The sequence below is a fragment of the Labrus bergylta genome, chromosome 11 (assembly GCF_963930695.1).
Source record: "Labrus bergylta chromosome 11, fLabBer1.1, whole genome shotgun sequence".
Taxonomy (NCBI): Eukaryota; Metazoa; Chordata; class Actinopteri; order Labriformes; family Labridae; genus Labrus; species Labrus bergylta.
In genome coordinates, this window is record NC_089205.1 from 9,402,560 (window position 1) to 9,422,407 (window position 19,848).

The following is a 19,848-nucleotide window of genomic DNA, read 5'->3' on the forward strand; positions in this document are numbered from 1 at the left end:
GGAGGAGTGGGAGTTATCGGATGATCTTGTTGCTTTGGCTCCTGTCTCTGCTGCTGCGTATCTCATCTGCCTCTCCTTCATCTCTCTCTCTCTCCCTCTTCCCTGGCTCTGTCTTTCTTTTAAAGCCACTGGTTCAGCACTTTCACCTCCCTCTGCTTTCACTCTCTGTCATCCCCACTGTTCTTTCCTCGATCTTTCCTCGGATCCATCAGCTCCTAACCGCCTTCCTGTCTTTTTCTCTCCACATCTCTATTTGCACCTTTTCTGCCCGCTGCTTGTCTCCGATTTCGCTCCCTTCCTCCTGTCCATCTGTCCGCCTTTCTCTCGCTCTCTTTCCTGCTCGAGGTCCAAGAGGTCATTCCCTATGCTGAGAGGTGTGATAGGTGATAAGCAATTCAGCCTGTGCTGCTGTTCACTTTAAGCTTCGGCTGGGGCTTAATGTGTGTGTGTGTGCGTGCATCTCTGTGTGTGTGTGTGTGTAGTGTGTCCAAGAGCGAGAGAGACAGTGTTATCTAGCTCAGATAGGCCCAGGCTGTGGTGTCACGACACATTAAAGCACTTCATCCATCTAACCCGAGCCTGATCAGTTATGGTAACACTCACGCACACATGCATGCCGTCAAAGTGCGCAGACTGCGACATGTGCCGACTAGACGCACACACAACTTGGAAGGTGTAAAAGGTAGAGAGAAGCGCAAAGACGGAGAGGAGAGAGAGTGCCAAGGGCAGAGCGGGGGAGATTTGGTTGGCGCTTTGTGGCCGAGCTGCAGCAGATAGAGGAGGGATAGGGTATCACTCCCTAACCCCAAACACATTTACAGCTGACACCATGATTAATGAGCCTGGTGCCACGCTACAGGGCCTGTTTCTGGGCCCATTAGACCCTCTCTTCAACTACCCCTGCTACCTCCAACCCCCCACCACCTCCCTTCCATCTGGACACAGACCACCTGGGGATACCATGGATGGGACGTCTGCACAAAATACGTAAAAGTATGAATACATACACGTATGCATTATCAGTGTTCATGTATGTAAAGATATCCCTCCAGCACCTGTGTCAGGTTGAGACTTCTTAGCGACCTGCAGCAACGTATTCAGATTCTACTAGAGACCAAGGGGGATATTGTAGGTAAGCATTTAAACACACACTGCGCCACACACACACACACACACACCTTTGTTAAGTTAAGATTGGTTTGTCCCTGCAGTCACCTTTCTCCAAAGTCACCCAAAAACCGCAGACGTGGTTCTTAATGATTAATTGTTACATTTTTTAAAAGGAGAAAGGGGGCAGCGGAAATGAATGTCCTTTTCTCTATTATGGTATTACAATCAGTGTGTGTGTGTGTGTGTGTGTGTGTGTGTGTGTGTGTGTGTGTGTGTGTGTGTGTGTGTGTGTGTGTGTGTGTGTGTGTGTGTGTGTGTGTGTGTGCAATTATTGCAATTTCCTCGGCACCATCATTTGGAAATCATCGCCCTCCACCTCTCTGCGCTCAGAGTTTAAACAAAATCACAAGCTTGACGTACATTTGGTGACCACGCCCTCCAGGTGGATGATGTTCGGGTGGTCAAACTGGCCCATGATGCTGGCCTCAGACAGGAAGTCCCTCCTCTGCTTGTCCGTGTAGCCGGCCTTCAGAGTCTTGATGGCAACGCAGATCTCTCTCTTGCCGGGCATCTTCAGGCGGCCACTGCAGACCTCGCCGAACTCCCCTGTGAAATAAACACGGTCCGATTTAAAACATGGACTGATGAAACACGAGCACTCTGATACCAAAGTGCTTGGGCAATAAATCATATCATGACCAGAGTTGGCGAGGGTGTGTGCCTATCTGTGTGTTTGTGTGTGCGTAGGTTAGAAGGGGTCCACTTTAAACATTGATCAGGGTCTCTAATCCCTCACTCCCCTCCTCCTCTCAGCCACTGGAGCAGAGCGAGAGGGGAAATGGATATTGATTCTTTCTCTTTATTATTTTGTCATTGGATGACTTTTCTCTGGCCACAGGAGTAGCACAACAACATATTTAGCCTCCTCTGGTTTCCTTCCTTTGCTGCTTGACCTCTTTTAAAGGAGACCTGAGGTTATTGTCTGAAGGTTTTTATTCTGAGTCGTCATGAGAACATGCACAGCCCAACATGACTCACCAGCAGCACATTATTTGCATGAAACGAATACCAAATATACTATTATCCTATTAGGTGGATGCTTTTATCTTAAGTACGTTGCATTATCCCCTTCTGCAAAAGCGCCCAATAAAAGTTCACTTATTATAATTCATTTTTAAAAATGGCTGCAAGAAGTGAAGCGGCTGAATTACAAACAAAAAAAGCAGCTCCTCACCGATGCCAATGACTTTCTCAATCTTGATGCAGGAAGCGTCGATCTCTTTGGCAAACTCGCGGACGGCTTGGTTTGGGTCCTCGTAGGTAAAAGGGTCAACGTATATCCTCACTCCTGAGGAAAGATGGAATAGAAAGAAAGAAAGGAAGGAAGGAAGGAAGGAAGTGAAAAAAGAGAGAAGGGAGTGAAAAGTGAAGGTTAATTCATTCTTGGAAGTACACTCCATCTGTTCTTTATTTCCATCATGCTGCAGGCTACACCGCCACGCTCCTCCTCCCCGTCCTCCTCCTCTCTCCTGCTCCACCCCCCCCCCCCCCCCCCCCCCTCCTCCTCTCCATACCTCACTTCACACTCTAACTCCTTTGCTGTTCCTGTCACTATGGCTGACTCCAAAGAAGACGGAGCTCATTAACTTGAATTTTTTGTGGTACACAAATAACACTGCTGATGACTTGATAATGAGGTGTGTGGAGCATGCAAGTGAGTGAGTACATTAACTTCAAAACAGTTTGTGTTCACCCACCTCCCCTCCCTCCATTTTATGGGCTTCATTTGCGGTGTAGGGTGCATGCACATGAGCACACCTGACAGCGCTAATGTTTTTTCAATTACTGAGTGTGTGGGTGGAGTGTTAGCTATGAGTTACCTTGATGTAAGTGCTTCTCCTCGTCAGAGTCCTGCTTGGCCTTGCTGTACTTACTCCTTCTGGGGGCAAAAACAGCAGGGCGGTCAGTCACAGAGCCAACAGAACACGCAACATGTCATGATTTAAATGTTGGGGAGAATGTGTCAGAGTTCCCCTTCTCGTGGAAACACCAACATCAGAACCACAAAGAAACAGAAATGTCAGTAAATGTCAGCCTTTTCAGTACTTAAGTCAGGTCAGTAAACATGAATGAAGTGGCGACTGAGATGAGACATCTATATTCTTGTGTTAGTGGGAGGTGTGAAGTTTGCATGTGCTTGTACATGTTAAAGTTTCTACTCTCCATTGATTTATCTACGCTTATATTTATATTCTAAAAAATGAGCAACAATAACATGATGCAATTTTTTTCATTGGGCAGCTGTGGCTCAGTTGGTAGAGTTGTCTGTGTCTCAACTGGAAGATTGAGGGTTCAATCCCCAGCGCCAGCAGCCACATGTCCGATGTGTCCTTAGGCAAGACCTCAAGCTGCTTCCACTGCTTTGCGTGCAGCATATGAACACTTAACATAGCGGCCTCTACCAACATTATTATTACTTAAATCCAGGAGTAGTATTTGGATGTGGAGGTTTGTGAAGGACGCCGAGCATATAGAAGCAAATCAATCAGAAGAAAGATTCCCTTAAATCCGTCTGAATCCCTGAGGCAGCCTGACACCTGTGCTCATATTGATGTGTGGGGTCAGCAGTGGAAATGGCCAGATGTGCGAGGCATTGTCCTCCTCTATGCTTGTGTAATGATGGTAAACGGCTACGTGATTACAGTCCCTCCCAACAATCACAGGATGGCCGCCGAGGCACAATGACAGCGGCCGCCACATGCATATAAAAAAGGCAGAGACAACCACCTGCTTAGCCGGGGAGAGACGGCATGGAAACGAGAGGACACACACACACACACACACACACACACACACACACACACACACACACACACACACACACAGGCACGCACAAACAGCCCCCCTCACTCCTCATCAGTCTCAACACCAATACACACATGCAAACATGCGTTGGTGTCCATTTAAAGAGGCACACTCACACGTGACGACATCAACAACCGCCATTAAAGGTAATACACACACATACAACAATCAACACACAGACCATTAACATCCCCCCCCCCACCCCCCCCCCCCCCCATGCATAGAAACAATTCCTTTTTATACAAAGGGATATATGCACACACACACTTATACACACATGGGGGAGTGTGGTTAACACCCTGAGGTGAGGCAGCCCCATCTGCATGTAATCCCATCTGTGTGACGGTGCTTTGTCCTGCTCCCTGGTTAACACCCTGAGATTGGGTCACTGCAAATCCACCTGATGCCTCTGTGTCTCACTCCCTCTCCTCTCTGTATTCTATCTCCTACTCTTCAACGCCTGCTTATCTCATTGTCCACCTTCCTCTCCAGCTCCCCCTTTTCTCTTTTTTTCCCCCCCTACTCTCCTCTCATTCTCTTCACGGCGGTCAGCTGTAGAAAATAACTAGCGGCAGGATTACGGCCACTAGCTGAGCGAAAGGAGGGAGAGGGATGGAGGGATGCGGAGGACAGGGAGCGAAGGGTCGCTGATTGCATCTCTTCAGCTGTCAGAGCTGTCAATCACGTCTCCGGTGTGGCGAGTCATCACTCATCTGACGTGAGCGAGCTGCACTAGCTGTCTGAACCAGTGTGTGTGTGTGTTTTTGTGTGTTTTTGTGTGTGTGTGTGTGTGTGTGTGTTGTTGTCCTTTTTGTGACAGCTACTTATCCTGGCGCTAAGCAACACATCCCTCATCTTTGTGGAAAGAGGGAGAGACAGAAAGCAGAAGGGACAGAGGGAAATGAAGCTCACCTCCTGCTGATGACGAAAGCACTGATGAGGATGATGAGAAGGACCACGCTGCCCACCACGGACACCAGTAACACTGTGGAGTTGGCCCCATCACCTATAATGGGAGCTGGGACTGAGGGAAAAGGGACGGACCACGGGGGAAGCCAGGGAAAGACAAGAAAAAAGAGGGGGATGGAAGGTTGGACAGAGACAAAGAGCAAAGTCAATATGATCTGGCTCTATTTGAGTAGCCACACATGAAAGAGCCAGTATTCATTTAGTGTTGGTCAAAGTCATTGACAGCTCCTCCCACTTCCTCCCCTCCTCTCTCTTCCTATAGGCCCACAATCAAGAGACAATGGGGCCCATTAGGATGTGTGCCTGACCGAGTCATTATTATGCGCTGCTGTCTTTATCTGCATTACAAAAGGGACATCTGGACTTTACAGTGCGCTGTCAGACGCTGTTCCAGTGATTTTGCATCGGCTTGTTTGAGGATTTTATGTTGGGTTTTTTTGTGATTCCTTCATGACAAGACTTGTAAATATTTGGAAATGTAGAAATGTTGTGGCATGAGTTTGAATTTAAAATGAGGTTCTGTTTATTTTTAAAACCTGGGATGTGCTAGTGGGGCATTTTCATCAGAAAGAGGTAGGAACACTAGAGAAAGAGTTGGGAAATATCATTTTATGATATGATTCTTTCACCCGATCTGGCACATTCATCGAGACTCATTGCAACTTGAATAATGAAAGCAGTCAGGTGCCGAGGCGAAATATCGTTTATCTTTTATAGATGACATCTTTTTTGATTTATGACTCTACGATGGAAGAGAGAAACTCGTAAAAAGATGCTATCACTGCAGGGTTTAGCAGGAGTGGGTGTGACAGAGCTGGCACTGCTTGTCTCTCTGGCTGCAGTGCGCCGACACCATCGAGACGAGCGGCTGAACTCACCAGAGTTGGTCATGAACTCGAACGGGCCGCTGAATTCCCCATAACCTGCGGCCGTGCGAGCTCGCACATGGAAGACGTAGGACGTGAGCGGGGTGAGACCCTTGATGTCGGTGTTCCTCGACGTGGTTTTTATGATCCTGTAGCTTCTCTCATTTTGGTCCTGAGGATGACAGACGGAGAGAAAACAATCAGATGATATTTCTTACGTTCTATTAAAATCTTTTCTATTTTAGAGTAGGAACAGAATTTTCAAAACTTCCAAATATATCGATATGTGTTTGGATACCAAAGCAACAAATATAGAAGCCTTAGGCACCCAATATTGAGTCATTTCTTGCTTTTAATGCCAAACGTTGCAGACCAACTCCTGCACAGTCTAAATTGCATATTGATATGTTCCAACATAATTGCACAATTTACAAAACGCTCTCTGTCTCTCCCTCGCAGCAGCTTTTGGTTAAACAGATGACCAAACATCTGAAGTGCTTTTAAAGCTTTGGTACTTTGCAAAACTATCAATCATCCAAAAGAGGATACTGTATCGTTTTACAACACGTGATGTGGAAAAGTATTAAAGTATCCACAATTATGAGAACCTTATATTTGAGGTTTTCATCCGTAGAAACTACATCTCCCATGAGATCCCTCACCTTCTCGTAGTACTTGACCTCGTACTCCAGGATGACCCCGTTGGCTCTATCCGGTGGCTGCCAGGCTATAGAGATGGTGTGTCTTGTTATGTCCTTCGCTTGGATGGAAGTCACTGGCGACGGAGCTAGAAGGGACGATCAAAGAAAGACAGAAGAAAAAAACAAATTTAGCGCTCTGCTGTCTCCACGTCTCCAGTGTTGTGTTCAGCCTCGGAGTCCATTTGTGCTGCACTGCTAAATCTCAGACTCTTTGGTCCTGCTGTGAAAGTCAAACTTGAAGCCAAGCCACAAGCCAATCGCTTCCATTTGTCTTTGAACTTGGCTTCCATACAAAATCGGAGGCGTTACAGAGAAGTACGGCCACACAGCATAAACGCCTGAGCTAGAATGTACGGCAAGAGTCTGTTTTTAAAGGTTTCTGAGGGTTGCCATCGATAAAAATGATCACATATCCTTTCACTCTACGCTAGCAGCTCAGACACTTTTACTACAAGCTGGCAAAATAATGTGAAACTTAATTTTCCTGCAGATCCTCAGGTCACCCTGGGAAACCCTTTGCTGCTTCAAAGTCCGCCTCAGAAAGATCATATCGTGCTCAGAGCCTCGTTTTTTCTTTCCTTTTTTGTCGGTCTTCAAGAGAGTAAAATCAATTGGTTTTCATTAAAGCTCCAGTGAGCGATCTTATCTCCAGCCGTTTTTCTGCTGCGGCTGATAATGAGGCCATATTTCAAGAAGCCGTGCTATCTGCGTTCAGACGCCTTTTACATGTGAAGGTTAAAGCACAGATTACGGCTTACACTCGTCGCCTCCCTCCAATGCGGAACCGCTGCACAAATCAAACCCCTATCTTCAGGAAGTGTGACAACGCTAAAATTGGGTCATACGCGCTCTTGACGCTACAAAAGAGAAGCTCATCGGCGTAGAAAGATAGTGTTGTGGACAGAGAATCACTCATGTACAGAGCGGAGGTCAAGAGCTACGGGTGGACAGATTAAGTTATAGACAGACAAACAGAAGGTTACACAGGATAAAACACAACTGAAAGGACACAATCAAAAACATCTCAAGGTTTAAAATCTGTTTCTGTTCTAGCTAAAGACATCAAAAATACACCTCAAGTGTCCGCAACAAGCTCACTGATGTATTCTCTACAGAGCGGGAACAAAGCACCACACATGAAAAACCCTTTCCACTGATGCTCAGGTAGCATTTCATTGAGTCTTCTGTTCTTACAAGGAAAGACTCTTTGACCTCTGACCCTCCGTGATACTGTAACCTTACTCCTTCCAGACCATCTGCCTTTTAAAAAATTACAGTTGGATGATTAATGAGGGGATCGCGGTCCACCGATTATGATTGGATTATCTATGACATTATACACATTCTCATCACTTTGAGCGGGGGCTCCAGGGAGCTGAGTCTTTAAGCAAACGCTAACAAAACCCTGCTTTTAGTCGGGGATGGAGTTCAAACGGGTCTGGTATTCAAGCACCAGCCGTGGATTGAGTTTCAGTGGGGTGAGGAAGCTGCAGTAGAGGGGTGGTGGGGGGGGGCTGAGATGGAGATGGAGAGGGATGGGATTGCAGACATCTCTTGGTAAATAGATTAACCCAGGGTTGTGTAATCCTGTTGGCCTAATGTGTTGCGTCTCCGTTAAACAATTAGATGGCGGCCATTTGTATCCCTCCGATCAATCTTCCCCGGCAGCAAGAGCCAATTTGAAGGCCCTCCTGGGGCCGACCGAGGACATTCTGGCTCAGAAAGAAAACCCCTGAGAGGTCACAGGCCTTCGTTCCCTCAAGGTAATCCACACATCCATCTTTCCTCCAAAGATGACAGATATGGCAATTTAATCTTGTTCTCCTCCTCTTGTTGCGTTTTTATTTTTCCCTCGACTAATGTGAGGATAAAGATGAGTGATTTTCTGAGTGGTCCCTTCTGAGGTTCAATACGTGAGAACGCAAGGTTGAATACAGTCCAGACGCGGAACAGGTGATCCATCAAGGCTAAGTTTTATGACTTTTTAAAGATGGATTAGTGCGAGGAATGCTTAAAAACAAACCGATGCACTGACACATGCAAAATATTGTCAAGCCGTGCATGTCAAGAGCGGATGCAAGACTAAACCTGACACCATGAATAGAGAAAAGTTTAACCTGAGGCTGCAGCTTGAGCAGACAATGATAGACAAGCTGGCACAGATTCAGACAAATTTAAAATATTTGGGGGGTAGATCTGTAATTTCTCACTGCCTCCTAAATGCGTGGGCTACAAACGCAGCTGGAATAATAAGCGTTCAATGCAATGAATAATCAAATCTCATTTCAGAATGGCGTGCTGCAAAAGCATTCAGACACACAAACAAACACACACACACACATTATGGAAAACAAAGGACCCTCTTAGATAAACAGAAAGAAAGAACACGTACAGCTTGTCCTATTATCTCACACTCACAGTAGATGACTCAATCATACCACCTATGCATTTTCACATTCCCAAGACGATTGTTCAGGTTTTGTCTTTTCATGCAGATGTTTCTAAAGTCTTGTCTCTGCTTTGATAAACGACAGTAAAGTGAGAGAGTTTGTCTTTGCAAGAATGTTTTAGTTGTGGAGCAGCTGTGGTCGACTTGAGCAGTTTATATGCGAATATGTGGTCGATAGCAGTTTGACATTAAAAGTGACAGGGGCCGCAGAGCACATGTGGTTGCCAGATTGGAGCCTGGTTGCCAGATTGGAGTCACTCGATTTTGCTGCCGCCGAAGGAAAAAAATAGCTGAGTAGGGAGCCATTTTTCAGGGTGATGAGGAAAATGGCTCCTGCATACAAGATCCGTCTCCCCCGCCTATAAAGTCTGCTTCCATCTCCCCGAACACATTTCCACATGTACAGTACGTCTGTAAGATTTCCTTAAGATATGGAAACTCACACACATGCGGGTCGACAGACGTGCCCACACGCACACTCTCTCATGCACTAATTCACTTTCAGTCACCTACGCCTGCCAAGTTTTTTGTATGGAGACATAAACACCTCTCACTCTGACTCTCTCTTTCCCCCTTTTCTCACACATACACACAGAAAGTGGTTGATCTCATAAAAGGGGGAAAAACATCCATTTACAGCCAGGGTCAGTTCAAAGCTTGGACATCCCCCCCTCCCTCTCCTCATGCAGCGCGGGTGAAAGGGGTTACAGCCTGGCCGATTTACGACTGTGGAATTGTTCATGGCTAGACGTGGAATCTGACCTCTCAAGCGAATGCCTGGTCACAGATGTGTGCACATGCAATTTAACAACTTATGCCTTAATTTTTCTCCCATGCAACCTCATCCATTTTCTTTACACAAAATAACAAATCACGCCCTTTCAACCTGCCTACCTCCCTTCTTCCCCTCTAGCCGAAATCTGAACTTTTATGGAAAGGCGGTGGCGGGGGCGTCTCTTCCACACAGCACTTATAAATCCTAATAAATCTATCATAATAAATGTGTAATCCACGGTGTCTGGATGAGGGGAGGCGATACAGAGAGAGGGACAGCCACAGATGACTGCCTGGATTACCAGCGGCTGAAACCAGAGCTTCCAAAGCCCCTACCGAGCATTAGCGGCGAGAAATCCAATCAGTCTGGAGCTATTCTCTTTAACATGACACACACACACACAAACGCACACAAATCAGAAGAGACACATAGAGGACATTGTTTGAGAGGCAAATGTAGATCATCTATATCCATGAGCGTACAAACATGCAGTGTAGCACATTTTCTCGCTTTTAGCCAAGCTTGCAGTCAGCTTTGCACATGTGAAAACACAAACGCACACACGCATGATATAATAGAGCTTCCAGCCTCAAGCTTCATATAACTAATCATGAGGACCAGTTGTTGAACATGCACCAGTGACGAGCCAAAGGCAAGATTTTCTATATCTTAACATCTTGGAGTCAGCAGATTTAGCAACCTCAAGGGGACATCAACGTGTGTGTTATGTGCATGGATCATTATATCTTTCTATGAATCCATGAGTGAGAGTGTGCAACTTTTCTTCCGTGGGACCATCCCGACATGCTCTTGTGAGCCCTTGGCCTGAACTCCAGGGCGTGCTCCGTTACAGCCCCCACACATGCCTGTCTGGCACGACTCGCAGCTCTCCCACAAGCAACACATCCATTCATCTCTATCTTCCTGACCCCGGCTTATAAATCAAGCCACTGTGCCCTTACATTGCCAGCCCGAGCCCTATTCAAGTTATTCACTTTTCCCAGGGATGGAAATTAGTGATAAAAAACAACAACACAAAAAGGCACTTAGCTTGCCACCCAAGAGCAAAGCAGTAAAGAAGACCATGTAATGATCGGGTATAAGTGGAGGAGAGCGGGGAGGGATGAACAGAAAGGGCCAGGGTCATAAAATCCATTTGCACAACAACCGGTTACAAAATGGCTAAATGACAAAACAACGGGAAGCTTTGAACGCACCCCGGGGCTAGAGGGCTCTTCTCCAGCTCTGGAGGAGAGGCTGCATTCATGGGTGTATTCTACTAGAATAATTGCACACACACACACAATCCAGCAGCATTTGTAATGAAGCCTCCACAGATCAATACAACTCATCTAATTCATTAGCTTGAGAGCTAAATATAGCATGTCACCCCTATCTTCAGCCCAGGCGCCATGTGCCTAATTATGCAAAACTCCGCTGAATTATTGCAGAAAATCATCTCCCTCTGCACAGAATCCATCATCCTCCTCAGTAATCATCCAGCCTTAACCCAAATTATTTGCAGCTTTAATAAACATGTTTCGACGTGCAGCTTGCCACCAAAAAAGTACCTCATGCGCTCAGTCTAACAAACCTGTGCTCAGCATCAAAAATAAGTCCCTACGAAGCCGCTCTAGAAACTTCTCTTCACACTCCAACAAAGACAAACGAGGAATCTGCGAACCATGAAACATCTCCTAAATTTAGTAAACTAAGCCGAGAGGATGTAATCAGGAGCTCCTGGGGTGACACTCTTTTAACTAGTCAAACAATGTCAAGTACAGACTTTAAACCTAGTTTAACTTCAGGTAGAAGAGTTGAGCAAGCTGGTTTGCAGTCCAATCGATAAGTATAATTGGAAGCCTTTTCTTTTCTGCTGTAACTCCATGACTAGCAAATGGATTCTCACAAAACATTAAAACAAACTAAAACTACACTTGGAGGAAATATGTCCAGTTTGATTTGACGGCTACATGAAGGCTGACAAAAGAAATCTCCCTCAATCTGCTGAATACACTAACATTCATGTCGTAATAATCGGAATGATGAATGAGTGGGGAAGTTCATGTCCTTCATTGTTGGAACGACGACTTTAACAGTCAGAGAAATGTGTTGGTACCTAACACACAGTACTGGATTAGTTCTGACTATAGAACGTTGGCACAGTGGTTCCACTCATTGGTTTCTGAAGAAGCTCATGAAGCCCAGCGATGGTGTGGCACTATTGGAAATGCTATCTTGACCTAGTTTTTCTAGGTACAGCACAGTCTGTACCGATGGAGAAATGAGCCTTTGATAAGGGAATTTCGAATTTTGCATCCTAACGGGGATTCCTTGGCTTTTGCAGCCAGCCTCAAGTGGCCACTCTGGGAACTGCAGCTTTTTGGCTTCCTTTTTCTACACCTGAGATTGGTGCTTGTTTTCTTCAATACTTGGGAACTGGAAGCATCAAATATGAACATGAAAGCATGAGTTATAGGCTCAAATTCTCCCCGTAAGCAAACCCCAAGAACCTGCTCACTTAAACTATTATTGGTTATCTTACCGGCCTGGTTGGTGGTGACAGTAACAGACACAGCCTGTTCCGGCCCGGGGCTCTGAGGCGACACTCCGTTCACCGCCCACACCTCGAAGGTGTAGTTGGTGTGGGCCTGCAGCTCGTTGATGGACACCCTGGTTCCCTTTAGACTCAGCTGCTGGGGGCTGAAGTGGATGCCATTACCGCAGGGCTGACAGCGCCGACCATCAGGCCCGCAGCGCCTACACACCACATTGTATGTCAAGTCCTGACGTCCTCCTGTGTTCCGTGGTGGGCTCCACTCCAGGTTTACAGAGGTCTCGTTCACGTTGGAGATGAGGTGGACAGGCGCAGTCGGAGGGCCTGTGGAGGAGGAAGAAAAAGGAAAGAGTTGATGTTATTACCAGTAGTCAAAAGAGGAAAAGGAATACTGCTGACCGTCTTCTTAACGGTGGATAAAGCAAAGAGAGAATCTTTCCATACATGAATTTTATAAAAGAGGTAAATGTGTAATTGACTGGGGTCTCCCTTCATTGAAAGCTAAGGCTTCTTGAATTCCCGTTTAATGTCCTGTCCATTACAGCGAGGGAGGAATCAGTTTCCCCTCAGTTAATTCAGCACGTTAACTGAAATCCAATAGGCCAGCAGATTTCTTTCCCATTCATACGTTGAATCAGCTGGAGGTGGCAGAGCGCCCGAGCCTGCTGCTAACACTGGGGGCTTTATGGCACCCACTCAATATCTTTAGACAAAGTTTGCTTTGGACCCTGTTATTAGGTTTCTGCTTTGATGTGAGGCCTACCCGCTGTAGTTTTATATGAAAAGCAGCTTCGCAGATCAGCGACACCAACTCCCCTGCTCATCAATCCCACTTTACATGTCAGCTCTATTGTAATTAATGTGTTTTTTTGCAATGCTTTCAAACATAAGCGACGGTAATTGACTTAACTCTCCCTTTCTCTCTCTCTCTCTGTCTGTCTCTGTTTTTCCTGTCATACTCGCTTTCTCTCTTAGACTAATGAAGCGCACGCGAGTGGGCTGGGGGGGATCGATGCAGGGTGAAATATGAAAGCAAGTCCGTTCACAGACGAAATCATTTCACAACGGAAATTAATTATCAGTGTTATTTTTGGAGGAGCAGAGTGGCAATGAGTGATTTCACAGAGACACAGAGAGCGGCAGAAGGGAACGCGTGCGGTGCGTGTGGTCGCCATAGGAGAAAAAATACTTTTGCTGTATTATAAGAAACATGGAAGTACAATTTCACACAACATGCATGCATCTTAAAACTTTCTGTGTTGGTCACTATCAGTCTGGCAGATAGTGGTGAAGGAGGAGATTGTTGTTGAGGAGATGGACGGATGGATGGATGGATGGAAGGATGGATGGCGTGAGGGAGGGATGTATGGATGTATGGCCGGACGGATGGATGGATGGAAGAGACGGGCAGAAATGGACATTATTGTGTCTGGAGGGATGTTTGTTTGACTGAATTTGACCTTAGGGTTCACAAACAGCTTAAGGCACAAGCGGTGAGATGGAGGGATCTCAAGTCACATACACTGGGCTTTTATTAGAATCGCTTTACTCCCCCCTCACCATCCACAGCCATCGATGAAGACCTATTAATAAATTCTCATTAAAAATAATGATAAAGTGCATTATCTTCCCCCTCTTTCGCTCGCCCTCCTCCTTTTTCCCTCTTTGGCTCTTTCACCTAATTTCCCATGTTACAGATGGGGCTTCTATATTAAGGTTTCTGCACCGAACCATTATTATAATATAGTATCTTTGTCATTGTTTGAACTGAACAACCTCTTCTCCCTTTAGACACTCCTTGTGGGCTGTCTGACTCTTAACCTTCCAGCTGTAACTCAGCTGTTATCTGGAATAGTGCTGTCGTAAACGGAGCAGGACAAAGGTGACATCCGTGTTTATAATCATTATCTTAGAATCGTTTCTATCCGTGCAAGAATACAAAGATGAAAACGTCCTTCTTGTTGCAGCGATATTGCTTTCTTACAGAACATGGTAAAAGTTGTCATTTCTGTGATTATGAAGTTGGAGCCAGGCGATAGTTAGCTTAGCTTAGCATCAAGACTAAGTACAAAGAGGATCTTTGCATGGATTTAGTGAAGAACGTCTAACATGCTGATTATTTAGTTTAATTTAGTAGAATCATTTTGATTCATTTAGAAAATCCCAGGCCATGTTGTCTGCATGCTAAGCTGAGCTAAACTAAGCTAAGCTGCTTCTAATTGTTATGTAACTGGTATCGATGTTCTTATCTTACTCTTTGCAAGAACGCAATCAAGATCTGTAAAATGCATTCCTTGGATGTGATAAGGTCCAGAGGAATATACAGAGGTGTGTGTGTGTGTGTGTGTGTGTGTGTGTGTGTGTGTGTGTGTGTGTGTGTGTGTGTGTGTGTTGTTTCTGTAACTCATGAAGTTGATATTGTTTGTTTGTTGCTATGGCGAGCGTTGCAACAGCGCTGTATAACTTTATGACTGTATGAAGTGTTAAACACATTGTCATCCCTCCCCCTGCATTCCAAACACACACACACACACACACACACACACACACACACACACACACACACACACACACACACACACACACACATATGCACTCTGAAAAACTACCTTTGGCTGTACCTGTCGCTCTCCCAGAATGCACCAGTGGGAGCAAGGGAGCGTGGGAGAGCCGTCGGCTGTGACTGACACCCGGTAATTAATCCTGGGAGAGAGAATGGCGGGGGGAAACGGGAACGAAACGCTCGTACAACGTTAGCTCAACATCGCCTGAAAAAAAATTCACACTCCTCACGGGTGGAATCCAGAGGGACACTTTCAAAGTTTCAGAACAAAGTTGCAAATTTTCTTTCCTCCTCTTTTCCCCCTTTTCTGTTCATTTACAGCTGTTCATTTGCTCCGAGGCTAATTCCTTTCTTTCCTGTTACTCCTTTGGTGATATTTCCCACTTTTTTTATCTGTCTTTCTCATTTTCACTCACCTCCCGCCCTCCTTCATCCCTCTCTCCTTCTGTCTCTTTCTATCAGTAATTGTTTGCCGAGTGTTGTGCAGGGCAGAGGTAGAGAGCAGGCTAAATTGGCCAGAACATCGACCCCGCTATTACCATCCGGCTGGGATTCATTCAATGCCCCCCTCGAGCCCTCGCAGATCTGCGTTCATTCCTCTCTCCACCCCTCCCCTCTTCCTCCACCGAACCAAACCACCGCTAAGAAAACTGGGGGAAGTCTGAGAAACACATCAAGGGCCAACAGAAACCCCAAAATGGAGAACACCCCCTCATTTCAACCTGAACACAGTAGAGCAACCAGCTCCCATGGGTGTCTGTCCCTGGTTCTCATTACCGCCCTGTGGTGTACATGTGTGTATTTATACACCCACACATGTACTTGTGTGTGTTACCCTCGACATAGTTTGATACCAAAATCTATGCTCATTAAATGAATGAATGAGCGTTAAAGGAATGATTTCGCCTTTCATTTATGACAAAAAAATGTTTTATCTGCCTTTAAAAGAAGAACGTTGTATTTTTGAATCCAGTAGATGTTGCCCTTGAGCACCAGCATGAACCAAAACAAACTGCTGTTTGGCCACACCTCCTCCATACTGAAGCCTCCGTTCTCCTCCAGAGACACACCTCCAACACCCCTCCACTTGTGTTCACAAGAAGAATTTTACAATTTGAACACATCATAATTAAGCACCATTAAGCACAAGCGGTGGATTAAATTGTCCTTTGCCCGAGCTGCAGTCACCTGTGTCCTGCATCGTTGTGTTAGCATGCTAATGTTAGCGCTCTGTAGTTAGCTCGTAGCTTCACATTGCATGTAAACTGAGACAGAATGAGCGTGATCTAAAAACTCTTACTAACATCCAAATAATCAGTGAGTATGTTCTTCTTCTCTCTAGTCCTTGACTAAAACAGCTTTTATACACAAGGGGAGGAGCCGGCCGTCCCGTCCATGTAAACACAGCTCTGACAACAACACAGCCAGCGGGACTCGAGCTTCTAACTCATTGTAGACAGTCATGACTCAGAGACACATTTACACAGGATAGACTGGATTTATGATATATTTATGTGTAACATGTCACACACTCTTCCTTTAAAGTCTGTGGAAATTAAGCTTTGAATATTTTTTGTTAAAGCACAAAAGCTGCAACAGTAAGATTAAATAATCCACCTAAACATTTGGCACAAATCAGGAAAAAGAGCACAACAAGAATCACAAATACGAACAGGACTGCAAACAAAGAAATCTGAAAAATATGCTTTTAAAAAGAAACACCCTCCTCGGGCAAGTTGGTGGCAAGAAATTGAAGAGTCTCTTGTTTCTGAGCTTTAAAGAAACGGTTTCCAAAAAAAAATGTGACACGCATTACTCACGGATCAAACGAGACGTACAGCAGGAAACAGAAACACAGTCACACAATGAAAGAATTACACAACACCCATTTTTAATCATCACCCTGCATCTTTAGTCTGCAAGCTAAGAGTGGAAAAGTGTTTTCAATTACCCGTCCCTGCACACACACACACACACACACACACACACACACACAAGCATGTACCCCAATTACCAGAGATGCTGCTCTTTCCCAGTCTGACCTTCAGCAGGGCAAACTGGGAAATGACTTTATAAGGTTGTTTTTTTTTCTTCATGTGCTGTTCGTGACTCTTAGTGGGTTTTGAGCGAAAGAGAGAGAGAGCAAAAACAAAACGTGGATGAGGAGGGCTGTGTGAGTGACAGCTGTAATTACAGAGCTCAACCATGTGGGTGAGAAGTTTAAAAAAAAAAAATAGTTGAGGAAGGAAAACAGCAGACGACAGACAGGGTGGGAGTTCAAAGATCAAATGTTGAGCGGCTGACGAAGCTGGGGGGGGGCAAAGGTCGCTGAGAGAGTCCAGCTAATGTTCAGTTCCTCTCGGTGGAGCTGGGTGTGCAGCGGAGACGGCAGAACGGGCTCCAATAAAATAAGCCGAGTAATGAGCTTTGACAGCTGTTGCTTGCAGCAGTCGTACTCAAATGCCACAGCGACTAACGGGACAATGGGGATGGGCTCCGAGCTCATTAATTAAAAGAGGGGTCGTAACTCAATATATGAGCGATGTGGTAAAACAGTGAGGGGAGAGGGTGTGACATGTAGCAGGGAATAACATTTTAATTAAACATGTGAAGTTTATTAAAGTCGTTTCTGTTCGGTTTGTGGTCTCTCATGTCGTCCTGCTCATTGTGCAGCTGCAGGCCAGCCGGCCGGCTGAAAGATGTTTTCCATTCTCATGAGGTTCTGCTAACTGTTTAACTGAAACATGCACGGCAATAAATAGGCCTAAAAAAACAGATGAATGCTCAGTTTTAAAAAATAATCCTGCAGTGATGTTGCACAAACCAGCCTTTAAATACGTTTACATTTAAAATCAAAGAGATTTTTTTTAAATCAGCAGATTTGCAGAACTAAATAAGTGCAGAAAACCCTTCACTTTCACACAAGTAAGGCTTCAAGTCATTTATAGTGAACTGAAACTACAGTTGTGGTTTAAAAAACAACACATAACAGGAAATGCCTGAACATCATTCTAACCCTACATTCAGCTTTATTACTAAACTCTGGATTTTCTCTCTGTAATTGAGAGACATGCTTCTCACACATACACAAACAGGATTCTGTGGACATCATGGGGGGCTGCTACACGAAGCTGTCGGGGGGGTCGGTGCCTTGCTCAAGGGCACCTCGGCAGTAATCAGGACGTGACCTGGCACTTCTCCAGACTCCCGTTCCCGACACAAGTCCCTACAGAGTGAGCAACTGCCGCCTTAAATTTACTGCCTTGTTGGCCGGTAATCACAAATAACAACAATAATAAAGAAGGAGTCAGTTGTTAATATATAAAAGCAGGAAGATCTTCAATCTGGTCCCAAACAAACCATTTCATGTTCTCTGATGTTGCTTGAAAATCAAACTTTCTGTTACTAATTGATATGCTTATTGTTGTATCTGTTTGAAACTGTTCCAGAGATACGTTTGCACTGATTGTGTGATGCTGGGCCTCTTGTCCAGGACTCTCTTGTAAAGAGGTTTATCCTGGTACTTAGCAATCAAAAGATGAAACCAAACTGTAACAATCCGGGGTTACCGTCTCGCCCATGTCTGGCATCCACTCATTTCTTCTTGCTCGTGAAAATCAGAGCATTGTTTATGATCCAGCAGAGATACCGTACAGCGGGGGAGTAATTAGAGGCCGTTGTGTTCTACAGTTAAGTGTTAGGCGGTGCGACTTCGGCTGCTTGTCTCATTCAATAAAGCGTTCTGCTGAGTGACGAGTCCACAGGAACTCGACTGATCATTCGGGCCAAATGGCGAGGCCAACTATGAGCTAAGCAGCTTAGCAGATGTTTTGGTTGTTAAAATTGTTTCATGACACATGCTCACTCATACGCAGACGTCTGCCATGCTAGCACGAGCGCCGTTATTTCACTGGGAAACGAGAGTGCACGGCTTTGTGTGTGTTGGGTTCTCTGTATGTGTAAACTTCCACCACTATGAACTCCCAGCTCCGTGACTCACTGATGGGAATGAGGTTTAAAAAAAGGAAGACGTATCATTAGGCTGTTAGCAGTGTTTGTTATCACAGTGGTGGTGAATCAGGAAGGGGGGGTTTGGATGCACCAGCGGTTGACTCATACATCCCACTGGAGCAAAGCAGAGACGCGCAGGGAAATCAAAATGTTCCGTCACTTTGATGCATTCCTTATTTAGTTATTCCTTTCTTTCTCCTTGATACCTTAACCTCTCTCTCTTTCCTACCTCACCTCATGGATGTCCAGCTTTCCTCCTGCCCTTATTTTCCAACATCTTTGTTCACCTTCCTGCACCTCCGCTCTCCTCGTATCTCTATTTGTCTTTCCCTATTGTTCTCGCCCTCCTCTGCGATGGAAGACTGAATGCAACGTTTTATAACCTCATTAGTTCTCTGTCACCATGACTGATCACTGAGTACCACCTGGAATCAAAAGACACCTATTTATCCAGCAGCCGCCTCCTTTATGTGTGTGCAGAAAGTGTGTCTCTCTGTGTGTGTGAGGAGGTACTTCATGTTGGCATTTGAATGAGAAAGAGAGGCAGAGAATACAGGACCATGTGTAGACCTGTCTGCTGTTTAAAAATCACAACTTATTACAGACGTTTCTGTGTTTGTTCAGTATGCATTACATGCGGGTGTACTTACGTGTGCAGGGCATGGAGGCAGGGTCTGTTTCCGAGCGAAAGTATCCCTTGTCGCAGACGCAGGAGGTGGATCCCTCCCTGACGGAGTAGCTGTGGAGTGGACACTTGGAACAGGAGCCATCGGTGGCCAGAGCGCGGTAGGAACCAATCTTGCAAGCTGAAAGATAACACAAAAAGGGGGAGGTTTTGTCAGATAAGTCAACATGCAACACATTAGACAGGCACGGGTTTGACCTGAAACACAAGAATATGATGCAAAGCTCTTGAAAGGCCTGATATAGACACAAGACTGAACGTTAAGTCGCTCATATATTTTAGTTCCAACTACAAACT

The 19,848-nt window shown here is 45.4% G+C and overlaps 1 protein-coding gene across 4 annotated transcripts in view; it reads right to left on the reverse strand.

Moving 5' to 3' along the window:
• epha4l (eph receptor A4, like) overlaps positions 1–19,848 on the reverse strand; it is a 53,990-nt gene that overhangs the window by 10,401 nt on the left and 23,741 nt on the right. The window contains exons 4-11 of one of the 4 annotated variants that reach the window (XM_065960037.1): positions 19,517–19,672; positions 12,281–12,616; positions 6,473–6,597; positions 5,823–5,982; positions 4,888–4,993; positions 2,991–3,046; positions 2,345–2,458; positions 1,531–1,716 (exon numbers count right to left, since the gene is read on the reverse strand). In XM_065960037.1, coding sequence (XP_065816109.1) covers positions 1,531–1,716; positions 2,345–2,458; positions 2,991–3,046; positions 4,888–4,993; positions 5,823–5,982; positions 6,473–6,597; positions 12,281–12,616; positions 19,517–19,672 — 1,239 coding nt within the window. Of the gene's footprint in view, positions 1–1,530; positions 1,717–2,344; positions 2,459–2,990; positions 3,050–4,887; positions 5,000–5,822; positions 5,983–6,472; positions 6,598–12,280; positions 12,617–19,516; positions 19,673–19,848 lie in introns of all 4 variants that reach the window. The other 3 variants (XM_020636821.3, XM_020636820.3, XM_020636819.3) reach the window with 3 other exon arrangements.